At 38.3% G+C, this 16,431-nt stretch overlaps 1 protein-coding gene across 7 annotated transcripts in view; it reads right to left on the bottom strand.

Moving 5' to 3' along the window:
- Positions 1-16,431, bottom strand: part of LOC140713623 (F-actin-uncapping protein LRRC16A-like) — a 328,263-nt gene that overhangs the window by 111,757 nt on the left and 200,075 nt on the right. For all 7 annotated transcript variants that reach the window (XM_073023966.1, XM_073023968.1, XM_073023970.1 and 4 more), the window contains 2 exons: positions 13,319-13,388; positions 8,529-8,610 (listed from right to left, as the gene is read on the bottom strand). In XM_073023966.1, the coding sequence (XP_072880067.1) occupies positions 8,529-8,610; positions 13,319-13,388 (152 nt within the window). The remainder of the gene's footprint in view (positions 1-8,528; positions 8,611-13,318; positions 13,389-16,431) is intronic.

Here is a 16,431-nt window from a genome sequence, read left to right as displayed (position 1 = left end):
GTGGGGCTATTAGTTTAGGTTTTTTTTCGATTGGACAGTCCTGAGAGATTTCCTTGTCAATCATGTTTTTTTTCTTTCTGATCAAATCCATTCTGTTCCTCCCTGCGGGTTCTGCTTGTCTCAGTGCACTAATTCCTTTTATAAATCCTTAAATTAAAATCTCAATATGGATGTTAACAAAATTAATATAATTTCCTGGAACTTGAATGGCTTGAATTAACCTATTAAGCATAGAAAGGTCTTTAAGAAATTGAGAACATTTCAAGCCGATATTTTTGCGCAAGACACCCAGATCCGTAGGGAAGATGAAAATCGTTTTTTTAAGTTTTGGCAGGGTTCTCAATATCACTCTTCATCAATTTCAAAAAATAGAGGAGTTTCTATTTTTATTAATTTTAAAGTCTCTTTTGTACATTTTAATACTGTCACTGATTCAATTGGAAGATACTTAATTGTTACTGGTTTGTTATGTGGTCAAAAGGTGGCTTTGGTATGTGTGTAAGCACCTAATGTAGATAGTCCTGAATTTTTTAAGAGGTTATTTTCTGTACTGCCGAAGTTAAATGAATATGTTGATTATGGGCGGTGACTTTAATGGCTGTCTCAATCCCTCGATTGATAGGTCATCGACCAATCCGTGCCTTCCTATAAAGGCTGCGTCCTGCATTAATTCCTTTTTTTTAAGAATACGATGTGTTAGATATTTGGAGATTTCTACATCCTAAAGATAAAGATTTTTCCTTTTTATCTAAAGCAGAGCTTTTAGTGATTACTAACAGGATTAAAGAAATAGATAAAGTTTATTCAGTATTACCTACTGATAATTTACACAAGGAAAGGGTGAAACTTCAAACGCAGCATGACTTGCCATTGACTTATCCTATTGAGCAGCAACTTTTGAAATCGAAAACTCAATTTTATATACATGGAGATAAATCAGGTAAACTGTTAGTTGCTGAACTCAAAGCAACTATGGCTAGAAAGCAGATTTTGAAAGTATGAAGATCTGACAGAACTGAAACATCTGAGTCAGGTTTTTTTCAGGAAATTAATAAAGTTTTTTGGGATTTTTACTCTAATCTTTATAAATCTGATTTTTCAGACGATGCCACTTCTATGAATGAATTTCTGCAAAGATTGAATATACCCCAAATTTCTACCCAAGATATGAATACTTTAGATGCACCCATTAATTGAGAGGAAATAGTAAGAGTTATATTTTCTTTTCAATCAGGTAAAGCTCTGGGATCTGATGGATTTATGGTAGAATTTTTAAAGACATTTACAGATATTCTTACACCTCATCAATGCCAAATTTTCACTGAATCTATATCTTCTGGGACCCTCCCGAAAACTTTTTATGAGGCATCAATTTCATTAATTCCTAAAAAAGGAAAATATTAATTTGAATGTGCCTCTTATAGATCAATTTCTTTATTAAATGTCAATTCCAAAATTCTTTCTAAGATTTTGGCTAACAGGCTTGAGAACGTTTTACCTAAGGTTATTTCTAAGGATCAAACTGGATTTATTAAGAATAGATATTCATATTTCAATATTCATAGATTACTGAATATCATTCATTCCTCTCCATCTAAAGAATTTGAATGTGTTGTTTCTCTTGATTCAGAGAAAGCCTTTGACAGGGTGGAATGGCCCTATTTATTCCAGGTTTTAGAAAGATTTAATTTTACTCCATGCTTTATGTCTTGGATTAAATTGATTTATCAAGCCCCTTTGGTGGCAGTTATAACTAATAATCAAAAATCTTCTTATTTTAGGTTATACAGAGGTACCTGGCAGGGTTGCCCTCTCAGTCCGCTGTTACATAAATTAGCTCTAGAACCTCTCGCTATTGCTCTTCGGGACTCCAATGAGGTTTTGGGTATTAAGAGAGGAGATAAAGTGCATAAGGTTTGGTTGTATCCAGATGACTTGTTAAGTTTATACTTCAGATCCTAAGAAATCGATTCCTTTGTTATCTATTTTTTCTGAATTTAGAAGATTTTCTGGATATAAATTAAATTTACATAAAAGTGAGTTATTTCCTATTAACAATTATTTTGATCAATATGATCAATTTCCTTTTAGTATTTCTAAAACTAACTTTACTTATCTCGGTATTAAAATTAACAAAAATTTTAATGACCTGTATAAATACAACTTTCTTCCATGAATTGAGTATACACAGCAAGTAATTTCTAAATGGTCTCCTATGACATTATCATTAATTGGCTGTATTAATGCTATTAAAACGATAGTATCACCAAAGTTTTTATATGTATTCCAAGCAATCCCCTCTTTTGTTCCTAAACTGTTTTTTGATAGACTCTAAAATTTTATCTTTTATTTGGAATAATGAAAATCCTAGATTGAGTAAACTTTTATTGCAGAAATTAAAAAAATATGGTGGCATGGCTTTGCCAAACTTTAGATTGTACTACTGGGCAATTAACATTCATTATATTGTTTTCTGGATTCATTTTTCAGATATACATGATTGTCCCTTATGGGTAGATTTGGAGAAAAACTCAGTGAAGGGGTATTCTTTGGCCTCTTTATTGGGAGCACCTCTTCCTCTTTTGCTTTCTAAGATCAGTAGTCGAGATTTTAATCCTATTATTAAACATACATTAAGAATTTGGTTTCATTTTCGTAGATCCTTTGACTTTAATAACTTTGTTCTTTCTAGTAAAATCCATCTTAAATATTTTTTAAAGCTTCGATTTTTGATCAGACCATTTCAATTTGGGAAAACCAAAGGAATAGTAACTTTTTTAGATTTGTTCTTGGGTAATTCTCTAACGTCTTTCATTCAGTTAGTGGATAAATATGACTTTTTTTTAGATATTTACAAATTGGGAATTTTCTACGTAATTTACTGTCAGCTTTTCCTTTGGCTTATTCACCCAATATTATTGATACTCTTTTTCAGGTCAAACCATTTCAAAAAGGTCTGATAGCTATAATTTATAAATGGTTATTGAACTTGCGTATGTTATCTACTGATAAAATTAAAGATGCGTGGGAACTGGAGTTTCGAAAGTCACTTTCAGATAATCAAAGGGATAAAATTTTTCATTTGGTAAATACCTCTTCTATTTGTGCCCATCACTCCTTGATACAGTTCAAGGTAGTGCATCGGGCGCATACGTCAAAGGACAAATTAGCCCGAATTTTTCTAATATTAATCCTATTTCTGATAGATGTAATATTGAGGTGGCTACTTTAACTCATATGTTCTGGTCTTGTATCAAGTTGGATAACTTTTGGAAAGAAGTCTTCAAAACTTTGTCAAAGGTTCTAAATTTGGATCTGCAACTGAATTTAGTTACAGCAATTTTTGGGATCTTTCCTTCAGAAGCAGGAGTGTTATGATCCCAGCCCCCTCCTTTGTGAAAATCGCAACAGCCCTAGTGAAGGGGGGGTCAATGACCCAAGAGAAGAGAAAAATACGTGCGGTGTCACTCGTTTCACGGCGAGGCAAAAGCTGGCGACTGTGGTCATTGTCTCGTGGAGACACCTTTGTGAATTGGGAACTGTACTACGTGTATACCCTCAGGGCAACGTGGGTGGAGAAATGGAGAGAGATTGCATCATCCCAACCTGATTGACATCTGAGACCCCGTGAGTTCAGATAAAAGAGGGGTTGTAAAGACGGCCCCCCAGACGCACCAGAAGACACGCTAGAAATCCTGCGACAGCGTTTAATAGCGACAGCCGGTGGGGGGGTTCGTGTGCGTCTTTTCCTTGCCTGGGATTGGCGACCTCACCATGAAAGAACGGCTTAGCTACAGGAGAGGCCACAAGTGAGCGTCCATTCCCCAACGAGACTCCGATGAATCGAACTCCTAAAGGTTGAAAGTAACCCGCCGGGTAACTGTTTCATTCAATCTCTATCTCTCTCTCTCTAACAAAGTGCACCACCGCGACACCACAAAAGACAGCAGCTGGTGGAACTGCAGTGACCGCAAGAGACTTTCAGATATACAGCGGACAATATATACATTACCCCTAGACAACGATAGAGTTTATTTCTTATTGATTATTACTATACCTGCGCTTTAGATTGAGTATTGACGACGTATGTTATCTGAATGTTTGTATTAACCTTACTTTTGTGCCCCTTTATAAAATAAAACGTTTAAAAATGGTACCATCAGACTTCAGCGGACCTCTCTATCTTTGCTGGTAAGTGATCCAGTTACGGGATATGTAACAGGAGATATTCCTGTTTCCACTCAACGGATGATAGCTTTTACAACTTTATTGCCTAGGAGAGCCATTTTGCTTAAATGGAAGGATTCTAATCCACTTACTGTTATTCATTGGCTTACCTCCATTATGTCCTGTTTAAGTTTAGAGAAAATAAGAAGTCGGACATTTGATACATCCTCTAAATTTGAGGAAACTTGGTGACCTTTTATTCAATATTTTCATATGCTCTGACTTATGGCCCTTCCAGTTACCTTTTTGAAGTTTTGAATTTGATCAGAAAGTTTCTCTTTGGGTTTTTTTGGCTTTCACTCTCACTTTGAGCTGCCCAGTTCTTCTTTCTTTTTTTGTGTTTTGTGGTTTTTTTTCCTGTATATGTCAATTATAAAAGTTTCTTTATCTTTTTTTTCCTTTTCTGGGTAAGAGGAGAATCAATTACCTTTCTCTTTATTATATACTATTAGATTAATACTTTGTTTGATCTTGATAATGTTTATTTTTCCTTTTATTCAAACTGTTATTGATATAGATACTTGTGATAATTCTTCTCTAGTTTATATATATATACTTTTTATTTAATTAATAAAAAGATTGATAAAGAAAGAAAATTGGCGGGTCATGGGCAGCGCAGCTCTAAGGGAGGGAAGAGCCTAATTCACACTCTGTCTCAGCAGTTAATTCAGCTTCAGAACCTGAGCAGCTGAGAATACAGTATTTGTTATCCCTTTCTACATCAAGAGTATCAGGAGGCAGAAGTGTGTGAAGTTGGCCTACTAGGAAAAGGTTCTTGAGAAACTGAAAGGTCTGAAGTAGATAGGTCACCAGGACCAGCTGGTATACACCCCAAGGTTCTGAAAGAGGCGACTGAAGAGATTGCAAACATTACTCCACTCTTCAAGGGCGCGAGACAGAAGAAAGGAAACTATAGGCTAGTTAGTCTGACCTCAGTGTTTGGGGAGATATTGGAGTTGATTATTAAGTAAGTGGTTTTGGGGTACTTGAAGGCACGTGATATAATAGGCCGTAGCCTGCATGGTTGCTCTAAGGGAAAATCTGTTGGAATTATTTGAAGAATCACAATCAGTATAGACAAGGGAGAATTGGCGGATGTTGTGCACTTGGATTTTCAGGAGGCCTTTGTCATACACGAGGCTGCTTAACAGGATAGATACTAGCATGGATAGAGCACTGGCTGAATGGTAGGAGGCGAAGAGTGGGAATAAAGGGAGCCTTTTCTAGTTGGCCGCTGGTGACCATGGTGTTCCACGGGGGTCTGTATTGGGACCGCTTCATTTATGTTATAGGTCGATGATTTGGACAATGTGATTGATGGCTTTGTGGCTAAGTTTGCAAACAGAAGGGCAGGTAGTTTTGAGGAAGTAGAGAGGCTACAGAAGGACTTAGATGGATTAGGAGAATGGGCAAAGAAGAGGCAGATGGAATACAGTGTTGGGAAGTCATGCACTTTGGTAGAAGAAATAAAAGCATGGATTACTTTCTAAATGGAGAGAAAATTCAAAAAAAAAACCTGAGGTGCAAAGGGACCTGGGAGTCCTTGTGCAGGATTTCCTCAAGGTTAATTTGCAATGAATCACTGGTGAGAAAGGCAAATGACATGTTAGCATTCATTTCACGAGGAATGAAATATTAAAAAAAAGGATGTAATGTTGAGGCGTTATAAAGCACTGGTGAGGCCTTACTTGGAGGATTGTGAGCAGTTATTGGAGTCCTTATCTTAGAAAGGATGTGCTGAAACTGGAGAGGGCTCAAAGGAGGTGTACAAAAAGGATTCCTGGATTGAAATGTTTGTCATACGAGGAGGGTCTGATGGCTTTGGGCCTGAACTCAGTGAAATTCAGAAGAATTAGGGGTGAACTCACTGAAACTTTTCAAATGTTGGAAGGCCTCAGTGGAGTGAATGTGGAGAGGATATTTCCTATGATGGGGGAGTTGAAGACCAGAGGAAAAGGCCTCAGAACAGAGGGGTCTCCTTTCAGAACAGAGATGGGGAGGAATTTCTTTAGCCAGAGAGTGGTGAATCTGTGGAATTTGTTGAAACAGGCAGTGGAGGAGACCAAGTCATATGGTATATTTAAGGCAGAGGTTGATAGACACTTGATTAGTCAAGGCAGGAAGGGATACAGTGAGAAGGCAGGAGACTGGGGTTCAGAGGGAAAATAGATCAGCCATGATGAAATGGCAGAGCAGACTCGATGGGCCAAGTGGCCTACTTCTGTTTCTGTATCTTATGGTCTTATAACTTTCTAAGCCACATTTCTTATGAATGAATCACTTTATCTTGCTACTTATCTTATATTTAAAAGCTTCAAAAGGGTTATTTTCATGTTGTTCAACTCAGAAACAAATTGAGAAAGTTAAAGCATTCTGTAATTAGACTAATGTTAAATTATTTGGAAATTTGCAAGATACTTTTCCCTTTAAGGAACAAACTTGTATTTCTAAATTTGCAAATGGTGGTTGTGCATAATCTCGCAAAGAGATTCATAACCATGGAATTACAGTACGCTTGAAGAGATGGCACTGCATTATGCAACAAGGCCAATTTATATACACTAAATGTTGGAATGGATGGTTTCTAGCTGCAATTTCTACAAAGAGCTCTGGTAGTCAGAAGAATGGGTAGGGCTGTGGTCTTTGCATTATCAGAGTAGAAACATTAACATTAAACCTGGGGTTTGGACAAGTTAAACGGCAGGCCAGATGGTCTGAAAAGGCACGGTGTCAGGGCAGGTTCTGCTCAATAACGTTTTACTCCGTTCTAATTGGTGCTGAGACTACGCCCTGCTCTGGCGTTCGGGTTTATGGACACCATTTTGTTCAGAACGCTGTTGCTTGCTTTGTTGTTTGGATAGCTTGTTGATTGTTTTTCTTCTCTCTCTCTCTCTCTGCTCATTGGGTGTTGGTCTTCTTTTTAAATTAGATTCTTTTGGGGTTTCTTGTTTTGTGGCTGCCTGTAAAGAGATGAATCTCAAGGTTGTATAATTTACGCCGACTTTGATAATAAATGTACTTTGAATCCTTTGTTGGCAAAAGCTATAAAGTGGGAAGTTTAATGGCAATGTTTCATTCCCTGCGGCTAGATTGTAGAAATATTTCAAACGTAAAGATAAATAAACATTTGAGAGATGAAGGAATCAAGGGTTATAGGGAAATGGCTCAGAAGCAGATTTGTGGCCAGCATAGATCAACCTTGAGAGGATTTGAAGTGCTTGGCATCTGCTCCCGCTTCCATTTTATTGTGAATCTTTGCCTAGCATTCACTATCCTATAGTGGTCATTCAAGCACAGAGCTGCTGCTGTTCCTGGAATTGTGCCACCAAAAGGAGTCATAAACCGAACAAACCTCCGGCAATTAGCACAGGAATAAATGTGAACAAAGAATGGATTTTAGAAGTGCGGATCTTATCAATTGCAAAAGAAGCAATATCTATGAAGTCCTTGCATCAAAAGGAACACTCATATTCTTAATTCCATGGCTCATCCAAATGAGTGTATTTCATTCAATATTCAATGGAAAAACTTTAACCTAAGCCTGCCTGAACAGCAACATTCAAAAAGCAAAATGAAAGCTGCAGATACTGGAAATCTGAAATAAAAATACTGGAAATGTAAAACTACAGGCTGCATTAGTGCAGAGTGGGACAGTGTCCACGTTTCCATCAATGGCTCATCATCCCAACCTACAGCAGCATCCGTGTGATGTTTCCAAGGAGATGAGTTGGTCCAATTACTTGCAGGACAGATCACTGTCATTGTCTTTGAGAGAGAAAAAACAGCAGGATAAGCAGACCCCAAAAAGCAGGACCATATATAATTAAACGTATTGTCTGACGACTGTAACCACATCTCTTCAACCTTCTACTCAAAAAGCTGCAGAAGAAAATCTCAAATGATACTCATGTTATAGGTACAAACTTTGTAATATTTTACTCAACAACATAGTTTTAAGTATCAGTGTGGTGGTCATTTTAACCCCTTCCCAAGCAGGAAAATAAAATTCTTAAGATGAAAGAGTCTGACAACAGGAATAGAATAAAATTGTGCAAAGATTAGTGTAGTCAATCAGGATGTTATATTAATATTCATCTGAAAATCCAGTTTAATATAAACATGAAGTATGTTTTCTCAGGAAACCACTTTGCAAATGCATCCACAGGTTATGAATGATGCCTACCATTAACTCTAGTGAAATTCCACGCGGCTTTAAGAATACAATTATTTGCTCATTGATTCTTCCCACCGTCCATTAAACACACGATGAGGTTCAATGTAAAAAAGACAATCCTTCTCACCGTTGTCTGAAATATCCAGTTTTGAAATATTATGGACTTCTGCAATACAACCTTCCAATATCTGAGCTCCACCTGATCTTAGCTGTTGATAAAGAAAAATTCAATTAGAATAAATAGAAAAATGATATACCATGCAGAGATTTCAACAACCTAGCAACATTTTATGTACGTATTTTGGTGTACAGCTAGTGGGCAGTAGATAAAACTATATTCAGTAGACACTATCAGTAGTTTCTATTTTATTTTAAAGATGCCTGGCTGTTTTTGTGACACAAGGCTGAGAGACGGTTATGAACAACAGACTGATCACAGTTAACATGTTCAAGGCTACTGCGATTCAACAGAAGCAGTTAAGCATTGTGGCATTTTGAACCAAGCTTTCCATAAAAGCCATTAAGAGACCAAGTACTAAAACAGATCCAATGAAATAAAAGATGAATAAACGCTATAAATTCCATCCGAACTAGTACATCGGCTATAGCAGGTTTTAAAAGGAGGTGAGGCACGTTGTCATTCTAGGATGGTGGTGAATACTGGTAGCTTGGGTTGAGGCGCTCGATATTGTGGTGTTTGCCGAGCTAGGCAATTAGCTTGCAGACATTTCGTCACCTGTCACGGTAAGATCCCTGGTACGCAGTTGTTGGTGTTTCTGTCTGGGAGTGCTCGAGTTTATATAACTGGGACACCATGGAGGTTCTAACACAGGCAAACAAAAAGCAGGCCAGAGAATTCTTATAAGTGTGGTTCTCTTCTGATAACTCTATAAGCAAACATATAGAAATAGATGCCATCCACAAACTGTTAAGAGCCAAAGAAATGCGAGCCAATAGAATTCAAAGGTCAACTAAATGGGTAGCCAATCAGGATGAAGTAAGCAAGGGGGAGTGGTCGATATAAATGTGAGCACTCCCAGAGAGAAACACCAACAATGGCGCACTAAGGATGTCACCTCAACTGGTGATGAAATGTCTGCAAGCTCATTACCAAGATTGGTGAACACCAAATATAGTCACTCTTTCAAAAAACATACTAAGCTGCTCTTTTTCCTATGCTTGGAAATATAATGAAACAGACATCCAGTGATCCAAATTATGCAACCCAATAAGGCAGCAACATTTGAATTTTGAGTGGAATTATTTCATCACATCAGTTAAGAACTTTGAGCTGATAAGACCAAATCAAAATTCAATGCAAAAGCAGTAGAAGGCAGCATTCAGGAAAGAGGCCAACGTAAAGGTGGTAATTAAAACCTGAAGAATATACTAATGAGTAACTTAAATTAAAAAGAATGGCAAGGTTGCTTCCATAGAATAATTACTGTCACATATAATCTCAACACTTGGATAGCAATTTCCACCCTTCATTACTCGATAAATTCCAAACTGGCCACAGGAACTGTGTAGGTCAGTAACTTTATTTAGGTACATCCCTTCTTAAAATGTTTTCAAAACAAAACTGGTGTCAAATGTAGCTCTAACTGTTCTTTCAATTGCATCAGTGGTTTTGCATTTCTAATCTTAGACGCTAATATTTCATGATGCCACTAGATATTCAATTACAATTGTGATGTAAAATCATCTCAAAAAGCGGCACGTATTTAGGTATTCAGATACAACTTGGAACAGGTCCTTCAAGCCACCCCCAATTTAACCCAACTCTAATCACGGGTCAATTTACAACAACCAACCGGAACGCCTTAGCAGAGGGTGGGGAAACCCACACATTCACAGGGAGAACGTACAAAGTTCTTATAAAGCTCTGCTTCATCCAATTCATATGAAACATTTTACATTTCTTTAACCTCAGTAATCAATTGTTAAGAAAATACATCAATTTTCAAAGCTGCAACTAAAATACAAAGAATAGTTCAACTTCTAATTACTGACATGATTACTAAAATCGCCAGAAGCTTCCAATGAAAATTTTGCTAACATATCCCTTTCAATATATAAAAAAATACAGTACCTTATATTTCAGTCATCGATACCCGAAGACCAAGTATTTTTTTCTTTAAGCGGGCAAGTGTCTGATCAAATGAAACATGCCCACATTACGGAACACTGCTGGAGCAGAGTTACTATTGCACAAAGTACCTGTGTCAAGTGGTTCAAATGGTAATTCTAATGGACAGGTAAGGAAGCCATTTTACTGGATCAACAAAGGTGAAAAAGCAGGGAGGGTACTTACACAGTGACCAAGCTAAGGAAAGCAGTAGAGGGGAAAAGAATGGAAAATATCAGTGCAAAGCTGGAGGAGGCAAAAGCATCAAAGCACACAGAGTTCAGCATCCTTGTCTTCTGCATCACATTAGCCTTTGAAAATTGTTAAAAACAAATGGTCCTGAAAAGACCTGGTTATACAACTTTTTCCCCCCAATTGTTCTATGAATGAGAAAATGTAGAAACAAGGTAACTTCAATAACAAATTAACATGTTTTTACGCAGAACTTCTTCTTGAGACATGGGATTTAAGGGAATGCTAGGCCACATTCCTAACAGCTGAATTTATTTCATCGACTAAATTACACAATATACTGCAGATTAAAGGTTGGCCCCGAATATGAAGAATGATGCTTCCCCGACAACTCTTGAGGAATTAGGGTTCACTAACATACTCGACCACATTTGCAGCAAAGCTGTTAACTAGTACATTATAATCACAAGGTTATTAATCAACAATAAATAAAATCAAAAAGAAAATTTGTAGATGGTGGAAATCTGAAATAAAACCAGAAAATACCCAAATAATTCAACACCTGGTGCAAAGAGAAGCAGTTAAGGCTTCATGCCCAGAAATTGAATGAATTGTCATGAAGGGTTTCGGACTGTTTCTCCTTCAGCACAAGTTGCTAAACCTGTTGAATGTTTTCTGCACTTTTAAAAATTAACAACATTAATTAAAAATTAAAAAAATTTGATAGCTGAAATTGATATGACACATGAGAACTGTTCCTGACAAATTGAGGATGTGAGCTAAGCAAAATAGTTTATAGGGCTGAGCTCATCTAACTCAAGGGTGGTGTTGGTGAAGCTAAGGTGAACCTCGGTTCCTCCAGCGTTCTGTGGATGTTGCTCTGGATTTCTAGTATCTGCAGAATCTATTGTGTTTATTTTATAAAGTTTGGTTTATAGTTCAGTACCCAAGGGTAGTAAGGCCTGAAGGCAAGTAAAACTCGAAATTACAAGACCACAAGGGATAGGAGCAGAATTAGGCCATTCGGCCCTTCGAGTCAGCTCCCCCATTTCATCATGGCTGATCCATTTTCCCTCCTAACCCCGTTCTGCTGCCTTCTCCCCATAACCTTCCACACCCTGACTAATCCAGAATCTATTAGCCTCCCCTGTAAATACACCCAATCACCAGGCCTCCACAGCTACCTGTGCTAACGACTTTCACAGATTCACCACCCTCTGGCAAAAGAAATTCCTTCTCATCTCTGTTTTAAATATATATCCCTCCTTTACGGAGGCTGTCCCCTCTAAACATCCTCACCAAATCCACTCTATCTAGGCTTTTCAACACTACATCCTTGCTTTTATATTCTAGTCCTCTCAAAATGAATGCTAACATTACATTTGTCTTCCTCACAGCCAATTCAACCTACAAGTTAACCTTGAGGGAATCCTGCACAAGGAATCCCAAGTCCCTTTGCACCTCTGATCTTTGAATTCTCTGCCCGTTTAGAAAGTAGTCTCTGCTTTTGTTCCTTCCACCAAACTGCACGACCATACACTTCCCAACACTGTATTCCATCTGCCCCTTCTTTGCCCATTCTCTTAATCTTCCTAAGTTCTACTGCAGACTCCCTGCTTCCTCGACACTACCTGCCCCCCACCTGACTTCATATCATCTGCAAACTTGGCCACAAAGCCATCAATTCCATCATCCAAATTACTGACACATAAAGAGAAGCTGTCCCAACATTGACCTCTGTGGAACACCACTAATCATCACCAGCAGCCAACCAAAAAAGGCTCCCTTTATTCCCACTGTTTGTCTCCTAACAAATCAGCCAATCCTCTATCCATGTTAGTACCTTTCCTGTAATACCATAAGCTCTAACTTGTTAAGCGGCCTCATATGCAGCATGTTATCAAAGGCCTTTCAAAAATCTAAGTACATAACGTCTAACAATTCTCCTTTGTCTATCCTGCTTGTTACTTCCTCAAAGAATTCCAAAAGATTTGTCAGGCAAGATTTTCCCTTAAGAAAAACCATGCCGACTTCGGTCTATTAGATCATGTGCCTCCAAATGCCCTGAGACCTCATCCTTAATAATCGACATGAACACCTTCCGAACCCGAGGCCAGACTAACTGGCCTATAATTTTCTTTCTTCTGCCTCTCTCCCTCCTTGAAGAGTGGAGTGACATTTACAATTTTCCAGTCCTCCAGGACCATGCCAGAATCTAGTGATTCTTGAAATATCATTACTAATGCCTCCACAATCCCAACCCACCCCGCAGGCACCTCTTATTGAACCCTAGGGTGTAGTCCATCTGGTAAAGTGACATATCTACCTTCAGACCTTTCAGCTTTCTAAGCACCTTCTCCCTGGTAACAGAAATTACACTCACTTCTGCACTCTGACTTCCTTGAACTTCCGGCATATTGCTAGTGTCTTTCACAGTAATTTCCTGGCCTCCCCAGTGTCATTTTCCAGTGGTCCAATAAACAAAAAATAATTGATGATATTTAATCAAAAAAACTAAATTAAAAACAAAGGTAAATCAAGTCATTTTACCATTTCATTTTCAAACAAATTCAAAGAACTAAACTATTCCTTCTTACCTCACAACTGCTAAGGTCAAGAGAAACTTCTTTCAGTTGAGGATTGCAAGAAAGGCCTAGTAAAAGTGCTCTGTAAAGAAAGAATAGCATTCATATAAATGATGGATGCCTACCCTGGGATAATAGAAGAGAAAGTATAGAGTCCTTGTCCCCGGCTATTTGTTTCAAACACACTCAACATTAGTTACTACACATGATAATCTGGTTGCTCAGTTTAATTCGACTGAATTTAAGGGAATTTTAATGCACACAATAATACATGACCACTATTATAACGTGCATTAACAATAGCCACTGAGGATGTATTTCCATCACTTCTGTCACGTCACCTTTTCACAGTTTTCCATCTTTTTCAGGAACTTTAACAGCAAAGAATACTTTAAATTGTTTAAAAGTATGACACAAGAATGGGAAGGTAGAGTTAGGGTGCATTACAGGACCAGAGGAGGTGCAGAAAATAAAACCTCACAACTATTGGGAGCTGCAATGACCGAGACAGTGGCCAGACTGAATAAGAACGATGGTCCAAGATAAAATGAGGATGGACATTCTTAGAGGGAGGGCCATTGGGAGTACACCAGCAGCACAAAACTAATGCTATTTAATACAAACTGGCAGTCAAGATGGAAGAGAGCAATCGTTAAGAACGGTGTGCTCTTCTAAGACAGACTGAGAGAGAACGTCATTAGGGCAGAGTAAAGTGAGTTATCATGCTGTTTGAACAATGACTGATGTGCGTAAAGAATGAGAAGAATTCCAATTCCCAGTAATCCTTTGCAATCAAGAGCAGGATTAAATCAGGAAGTAAAATAGAAAGTCCAAGCCCCCGGTCATTTGACTTTGCACGCCAGTGTGAAATGGTAAAATAGGCACTCAAACACAGAACACGTCAGGCAGAATCCACTGATTGCAATCTTGTTGGCTCTTCATGTGGCCTTGGATTACTTGGACAATACTAATACTTATGTAAGGCTGCTGTTTATTGACTACAGATCAGCATTTAATACAATCATTCCTCCAGTTCTGACTGAAAAGCTCCAAAGCATGGGCCTTTGTACCTCCCCTTGCAACTAGATCCTCGACTTCCTAACTGGAAGCCATAGTCTGTGTGGATCAGAAATAACATGTCCTCACTGACAATCAACACTGGCACACCTCAGGGGTGTGTGCTCAGCCCACTGCTCTACACTCTCTACACCCATGACTGTGTGGCTAGGCACAGCTCAAATGCCATCTATAAATTTGCAGACAACACAACTATCGTTAACAGAATTTCAGATGATGATGAGGTAGCGTACAGGTGTGAGACGTATCAGCTGGTTGAGTGGTGTCGCAGCAACAACCTTGCACTCAATGTCAGTAAGACCAAAGAACTGATTGTAAGCTTCTGAAAGGGTGAGACAAGGGAACAAACACCAGTCCTCATAGAGGGATTTGGAGTAGAAAGAGTGAGCAATTTCAAGTTCCTGGGTGTCAACATCTCTGAGAACCTAATCTGGATGCAACATATCGATGCAGTTACAAAGAACTCAGTCAGTGGCTATATTTCATTAGGAATTTGAGGAGATTTAGTTTGTCACCAAAGACACTCGCAAATTTCTACAGGGGTACTGTGGAGAGCATTCTAATTGGCTGCATTATTGTCCGGGTTGGGAGGGCACTGCAAGGGATTGAAAGAGACTTTACACACACACACACACCCACACCCACCCAACTGTAATTCACAGTATTTATTATTTTATATAGCATTGTGCTGCTGTCGCATAACAGCAAATTTCACAGCATATGCAGCTGATATTAAACCTGATTCTGAAAGAAAAGGAAAAATAAACATAAAATAAAAAAGATTGAAGAGATTTTGGTGTACAAGCCCAAGGACCCCTAAAAAGTTCCAGCACAGATATAAAAGATGGTTAAGGTGGCATATAGGATACTTGCTTTCTTGAAATGGACCAAAGAATATAAGGGCAAGGAGATTAGGTACAACTATATTATACATTGTTTAGGAACTCTGTGGGTAGTTCTAATCATCCTACTACAGGAAGTACATGGAGGTACTAGATATAGGGTGCAGAGGAGATTCCTCAAGATGCTGCCTGGGGTGGAGTGTTTTGAGTATGAGAAGGGACTGGATAGGGTGGGTTTGTTTACCTTGTAGAAGCGTTTCCCAGTAAAAGGGCTGTATGAAACCAGAAGGTTTAAGTTTAAGAGGTAGGAGATTAAGAGGGGTTCTGAAGAATTATCTTTTCTCCACACAGAAGATGCTCTGAATCTACAAAGCTTGGCTGAAGTAGGAAACAGAGATATTTTTAACACTGAAAATATATCTAGATGAGCACTTGAAACTCAGCTCATGAAAAGTGAAAGACTTCCAATGCCTCAGGAAAACTGTGAATTAAACTATAAGCATTGCCTTCCTGGTTCCTTTTATTTGAACGATCAACATTGCAGAGATGGGCGGTTTCTAATCACGACTTGAAACAATCTAGACTGTGTTTATATTGCTGGTAAGTAGAATTAGTATGGTAAAGCACATAATACAACACAGTGTACTGAAGGATTTATCTTGCTGCTGTATCTCTCAATGTCACCAAAATTCTGACACAGAATTCAGAATAAACTTCTTTACCCAAAGAATCTTGAGAATGAGGGATGGCACAGTGAAGTTGTGCAGTTTGCATTTCGGCCTTGTGACCTCATGAGCCCCACATTTAAAAGGTGTGCAGGTCGATAGGCTAATTGGCCACACAAAATTACTCCTAGTGTGTACTAAAGTGGTAGAATCTGAAGGAAGCTGACGGAAATCATAGAAAGCAGGAACTTTTAACTACTGAGTCGAGTTGCCCGTTAAACAACCATTTACAATAATCCTACATTTAGCCCATTTTCTTTTATTCTCCCACATTCTCACCACAAATAAATTTCAGAATGAAATGGGATGTCGGCAGGCTAGTGTAAAAGGGCAATTGGTGCTCTGCATGCATTTGGTGGGCTGAAGGACTTACTTCTCCGTGCAATATGACTGCTTGCTGGCAGAAGGTTCAAAATTCATTTAATATCAGTGATTATCTACAGAATAGAACCTGAAATTTGTACTCTGCAGACATCCATGA

The sequence above is a fragment of the Hemitrygon akajei genome, chromosome 20 (assembly GCF_048418815.1).
Source record: "Hemitrygon akajei chromosome 20, sHemAka1.3, whole genome shotgun sequence".
Classification (NCBI taxonomy): Eukaryota; Metazoa; Chordata; class Chondrichthyes; order Myliobatiformes; family Dasyatidae; genus Hemitrygon; species Hemitrygon akajei.
The sequence above is the reverse complement of the archived record's forward strand: the minus strand, read 5'-3'. Positions and strand labels throughout refer to the sequence as shown.